This window comes from Sinocyclocheilus anshuiensis, unplaced genomic scaffold (assembly GCF_001515605.1).
Source record: "Sinocyclocheilus anshuiensis isolate Anshui unplaced genomic scaffold, SAMN03320099.WGS_v1.1 scaffold235, whole genome shotgun sequence".
Taxonomy (NCBI): Eukaryota; Metazoa; Chordata; class Actinopteri; order Cypriniformes; family Cyprinidae; genus Sinocyclocheilus; species Sinocyclocheilus anshuiensis.
Genome location: NW_015552562.1, coordinates 2,294,813 through 2,301,110, shown reverse-complemented (window position 1 = coordinate 2,301,110; position 6,298 = coordinate 2,294,813). Strand labels below are relative to the sequence as shown.

Sequence of the window (6,298 nt, the reverse complement as noted above, 5' to 3'; positions counted from 1 at the left end):
ATTTAAAATCTCAGTTAGGATGCGGCCTTAGCAGGAGCAACTCACTAGGGTTTGGAGCAAAGCCACGGTTTTTAAAAAGCATTATTTAGGATAAAATTCATTACGTCGTGCATGGAGTCCAGTAGCTTAGTTAGCTGATAGAATCGTTGCCAGTTCTTGCTGGAGTTCTCCTCTCTCTTCACAATGGCTTTGCCCAGTTCTTTAATGTAAGACATTCGTAGCTCCTCAAACACTGACTGGCTCTTCAAACCATCCTTCGGCACTGACAAAGCACAAAAACACACAAAGGTTTTGTTACGGTCCTCTGTAAAATGAAGTAATTTGACATCAAACTATGTCATCTGGATTCTCAGGGAACCCGAAACCATTTGGATCAAGCATTAATGGCTTCTAAAGAAGTCACCTGTGCTCAGGAGCAGAAGGACTTTCATGCACAGGTACTCCTCGTTGGACACTTGCAGTCTCACAAACTCATTGGAGATCTTCAGCATCTGTTCACACTGATCAGTCATGTAGGGCAACCTCATCCTTTCTCTGCAGACAGACACACAAGACTCTAATTTAGGCTTTTATTGGCAGTTAAAGGAATAGTTCTCCCAAAAATTGAAATTTGCTCACCCTTAGGCCATCCAAGATGGAGATGAGTTTGTTTGTTGATTGGAAGAGATTTGGAGAAATTTAGAATCACATCACTTTCTCACCAAAGGATCCTCTGCAGTGAATGGGTGCCGTCAGAATGAAGTATAGGAAGTCTTATTATAGACTGGTATTTTATTAAAAAGCAACGGTTTAAAGTTAAAAACGTCTTAATGACAGCTTTTGGCTTCACAAGATGTTAACTGATGGACTGGAGTGGTGTGGATTACTTGTGGATTATTGTGATGTTTTTATCAGCTGTTTGGACTCTCATTCTGACGGCACCCATTCACTGCAGAGCATCCACTGCTGAGCAAGTGATGCAATGCTACATTTCTCCAGATCTGATGAAGAAACAAACTCATCTACATCTTGGATGGCCTGAGGGTGAGGACATTTTCAACAGACGATAACATTTTGTTTATAATGACTGCACTTCCCATTAAAGCTGGGTGTATTTTGATTGGCTGACCATGTTTTTATTGTTCATCAGCTAGAAAAAAATCATTCTGTACGTGATTCTAACGATAGTTGTGGTGTAACCTATTCGCATAGAATTAGAACTACTATTCCACACTTTATAGTTATTATTTTCATTATAGTTTCCATGGTGTGAACGCATCTTTAAACCGCCATAGAGATTATTAAAGCAAATGGCCTGTTTAATGAGAGACATACTCATTGATGACCAGGTCTGGTGCGAAACACAGCATGTTTCCATTGCACTGCTGGTATGACCTCCAACCGAGTCCGAAGGACATGAGGAACAGCCAGGAACACTGCAGGAGGGTCATCTGATCATCCAGGTGAAGGTTCCGGAACCCTAAAAAGAGCAAAACAGAGGTTTTAGTGCATGCTGCGGTTGAAGATTTTCCACACGGCTTTTTAAAGACGTCTCAAGTAGAGATGTAACGATTCACTTTTCCTTTGGGGACATAATTTGAAGTTGGAAAAAGGTAATAAATTACAATATAATCGCAGAATATCGCAATATATTTAAAATCACAATAATATTGTATTGTGACACAAGTATCGTGATAATATCGTATCGTGAGGCCTCTGGTGATTCCCACCCCTATGATTTAAGACAAATTATAAATGAGAAGGTGTCCTTTTATTATTTCTCATACAAAATGCTGCACATATCTTTGTGAAATTTAAATGTCAAATAACAAAACTAAATAAAAAATGTAAAACAAATCCCAAATAAAATAAATAAATAATACAAATAAAAGAAAAAAAACTAAGACTTGGCCTGTGCTCTTTCTATGCAGGCAATTCACTGCATTTCTATTACGATCCAAACAAAGAGCAGTTTTTGATTTAAATTAGATTGTACAATTTCAAAACTTGAAGGAAAAACAGAATGTTCCAACTTTAGCATTGTGAAACTATACTACATCTGCACAAAACAAAAACAGCAGATGGGCTGAATGAGAATGCAGATTCACTCTCTGACAGCAGGTGGCACTTGTGGAACAGCAGCTGTAAACAAAGCAGCTGCGCTTATGAACACTACTTTAATACGCATCGCACGGAGGCAAGATGAAAAGAAAATACCATCTAAACTTTTCTGAAGACCGTTCCACTCAGAGACACATTCATATAAACCCCCAAGATTTATTTAAAGTGCCCCTATTATGGATTTTTGAAAATTACCTTTCATGCAGTGTGTAACACAGCTCTAAGTGAATGAAAACATCCTGCAAAGTTTTAAATCTGAAAGTGCATCGTGTATAAAGTTATTGTCTCTCAAAAGAAAGAGTTGACTCTGAATCATTGAAGCGAGTCGTTTTTAAAAACGAATCCCAAGCCGTTTCATGTTGACGTCAACATGAAAAATTAGCATATTGCCCGCCCACTTGTTTGTCTTTTTACGTTGGTCTGAATGAAAATGCAAATTCATTCTTCGCCACTAGGTGCCGCTTTTGGAGCGGTAAAATAGCGGTTTCCCCGGTAACGCTGTACACAAAGCAGCACTGCGCTCACAAACGCTGCTTTATCAGGCATTACAGGCTAGATGAAATAGAAATGAAACCAATCGGACCAATCACCGCAGATTAGCGTCACGCAAAGTAGGGGTTTGGAAAAATGAATCGTTGAGCGAATCGTTTGGGAGTCGTTGAGCAAGTGAGGTAAAAATAAATGCATATTATAAGATAACGAAAGTGATTTTTGACCTGTTGTTGGGGACTCATAAAACCAAAATATGAACCTTTCATTACCCATAACAGTGGCACTTAAAACATCTCAACTGACTTGAATCGTCACATATTTTCAACCGGCTCGGGGTGCATCGTTACATCCCTATTCTCAAGATGTACCTGGCAGAGCTTTGGCCCATTTGACCGCAGAGATGACCTGCCGGCCGCCCAGTCGGTTCAGAGTGGTCATGAGGCGGGTGGAGGTGTCAGGGATGGTGCTGTCGTATCCGGCGTAGATGGTGTCCGGCTCGATGGCCTTTAGCAGTGACAGCATGGTGGGCACCACCTGAGGCATGGGTTTGGGCACCAGTGCCTGGACTTCGGGCAGCGGAGGAAGACTGCACTCTGGAATCGACGGCTGCTGGATTACCTTGCCGATTTGACGGCCCCTCTTGGTTTTACGGGCTGAGCGTTGAATAAGGAAAGTTTACGACAGTCAGTTTTCAAACTTTATGCATTTCCTGTCATTGAAGTTTTGTTATACATCTAAAATTACATTTGGGGACACACTGGTGTAATTATGTAACAAGTGCAACATTTCGTGTTACCCTCTAGGTTCATGCCTGCCATGAGGCATCTGCGGTAACGACAGGCAGGGCAGTTCTTCCGGCGGATTTTGTCAATGATGCAATCGTTTCGTCCAGCACACAGGTAATTGTGTTGCCCTACGAGAATCAAGAATAGTGTGGATTAGACAGGAGTCTGTCTCAGGAGTCCCTCATCATGCACAGCTGTCAAACACTGTACTGAACCCCACTGCATTGCTTTTAATTGCTTTTTTTTTTTACACGCAGAGCCGTAGTTCGTACTGTTAAAATATATGCACTTAAAATACACACTGATTAGCTGTAAACTCTAACTGACGTCATCTGTCTGCATTAGAGTGATGTTATCAGAATGCATTTCCTCTGTCAGCCAGAGATGCATTTCAACACCCACAGGATAAAAAGCATTTTGACTGACGAATGACTCATAGTACGAGTTGTCTGAAATAGACATGCAGTGAGAAAGTAAAAACACGCTAGAAGGATGTGTCTCTAACTCTACGTAATCAGGTCAAGAAAGACAGAGGTAAATAATCACATAATCACATCACTAATTTGTCTCGATCACCTGCCTTTCTGTGAAAAAGAAGCTTGCTTAATTGTATTGAATGTGCACTTAAAGCAATTTTTTTTAAAGGTACTTGTAGATAATATAATATTAATTAAATAAAAGGCCACTTAACTGTACTTAAAGAGTGTACAAAGAGTGTTTCGTGGCTGTTTCTTAACACACTTAAGTACAATTTGCAATAAAGTTAAATGAAAAGTTTTAAAGTACATTTTAAATCATTATGTTTTAATATTTTGCCATGCTTATAGTACATTTTTAATGTGATGACAAACATACAGTACTAAAGCACATGCAACATAATTAGAATTTTAACTGCAGTGTTCATTACTAATCAATTACATTTGAAGTTAATATATTTAATGTATATAATGTATATTGTATAATATATATAATGTATTAAACTGACTTTATCACTACAAATGTGTAATATATTTTCAATAGAAATTACATTAGAATGTATCATAATTTACCATAAATACACGTCAGCACATTCAGCAGTACATTTTAACCATATTTCAAGGATACTATTCTAAAATTACATATAAATATGCACTAGGGTCGTTCCGTGTCAAATCAACCAAATTGCAGAAACTTTACTGGCTCAAAGTTTTGGAAAGATAAACATGTATAGTGATGAAAGCCAAAATATTAAAAGTCATGAATGTACATTTACTGAGCAATCCACTATTTTGTAGAGGGCGTTCAAAATGACCTTTTATACCTGAAATTCATAGCCAAACCACAGGGGGGGTAAAAATGCCTTTAGAAAGATGGCAGCATCATGTTTTTTTACACAGAGATTGGTAGGTCTGTAACTAAAATCTATTAAGCAATCCCTGTTGCATTATATGCCAATGGTGACCATTCAAAAGTAGGGAAAAAGCACTTTTCAAGTTTTTTCTCCAAAGTTTGCATGTCTGTAACTCAAGAAATATTCAAGATATCTTAATGCCCTTTTAGATATTGGGTCTTAACAAACTTTCCTTTTGGCATCTTTATTTTTAAGGCCATGGTATGGTATGGTTTGGTTAAGTTCCAGAGATACTGGGATCTAAATATGGCTCCAGGAGTAAATTGTCAAACTGTACACATTTCCAGTGGCCATAAACCAAAAGTGGATCACTATTCATACAAGAACAAATAACGTTGAAACTAGAAATGTGTCTTGTCTCCCTCTATCAAAACAATTGCATAGCACAGACCTGTCTGCAAGTCGACTTTTTTGACTTTTTCCAAAGTTTGCATGCCTGTAACTCAAGAAGTATTAAAGATATCTCAATATGATTTTAGATTCTAGTTCTTAATAAACTATAATTAACCATATAATGAACCATATACCCAGAGATATGGGGATCTCAAGACAGCTGCATGTTCAGATTGTTGAATATCACCAATTTTCAGCAGATTACTCATTTAATACTTATGAGATTCTTTCACCAAAAAAAATATTAAAATAAAAAATTTGCACCGGGGACCTCTGGTGTTTCAAAAAAGGCAAAGCGCAGTAAATACAGTAAAGGCCATAGATATAAAACAGAATATAGGTGTCAAGACTTCCTCACCTTCAACTGCTCTCTTAAAGAAGACTTTACAGCTTCCACAGGTGAGGACTCCATAATGGCAGCCTGAAGCTTCATCAGAGCACACAAGACAGCTCTTGTGTGTGCCGGACTTCCCAGCAGCTGAGGATGTGGCAGTGCTACCTTCAAGTCTGAAAACACACAAAGCACAGGGATACGTGTATATTAATGAACAGGAATAATGAATTAATACTGTTCAGCAGGAACGGCAAGAACTAACCATCAGCACACATTCTCTTATATCTTTTTACTAACATAGTAAAATAAGTAATGCAATGATTACACATCATGAGAATGAGGATGTGAAACTGGCCACCAGGGGGCGATGGCTGAACGTAGCCTAAACGTTTAGCACTGCTCCACCTCCACACTGAGCCACATTTGCAATGCCTACACATGCATTCAGCGTGAGAGAAAGACTATGAGTAGAGAATATGAGTAGGGTCACAGTGTAGTAGATGCATGAAAATCCATCAAGTGAAGCAGAGCGAAAAGGAGGAGAGGACAGTTGCATATCCTCTTCAGACAGCATGAACGTGTTTCCCTCTATTAACAGATAACCAAACAGCTGTACTATCAATGTGATTTTCGGCGTAAATTTTTAATTCAGCGTGTGTAGAAAACAAAACAGGCTATAAGTTCATGGAAACACAGCTATGGTTCAACTGGTAGAGATTTTTCTGTATCATTTAGAGATGCACCGATCGATCAGCCAGGGATCGGAATCGGCCGATTTTCCTCATGATCGGCCCGGATCGGTGA

The 6,298-nt window shown here is 38.8% G+C and overlaps 1 protein-coding gene and 1 long non-coding RNA gene across 2 annotated transcripts in view; one reads left to right on the top strand and one right to left on the bottom strand.

Moving 5' to 3' along the window:
- Window positions 1-1,033, top strand: part of LOC107664760 (uncharacterized) — an 18,552-nt gene extending 17,519 nt beyond the window's left edge. The window contains exon 3 of the long non-coding RNA XR_001631489.1: window positions 1,023-1,033. This is a non-coding gene — a long non-coding RNA (uncharacterized LOC107664760). The remainder of the gene's footprint in view (window positions 1-1,022) is intronic.
- The window catches only part of nr3c1 (nuclear receptor subfamily 3, group C, member 1 (glucocorticoid receptor)), a 44,948-nt gene that overhangs the window by 7,151 nt on the left and 31,499 nt on the right, over window positions 1-6,298 (bottom strand). Inside the window, exons 3-8 of the mRNA XM_016455404.1 lie at window positions 5,519-5,667; window positions 3,389-3,505; window positions 2,961-3,245; window positions 1,315-1,459; window positions 404-534; window positions 105-262 (exon numbers count right to left, since the gene is read on the bottom strand). Coding sequence (XP_016310890.1) covers window positions 105-262; window positions 404-534; window positions 1,315-1,459; window positions 2,961-3,245; window positions 3,389-3,505; window positions 5,519-5,667 — 985 coding nt within the window. The remainder of the gene's footprint in view (window positions 1-104; window positions 263-403; window positions 535-1,314; window positions 1,460-2,960; window positions 3,246-3,388; window positions 3,506-5,518; window positions 5,668-6,298) is intronic.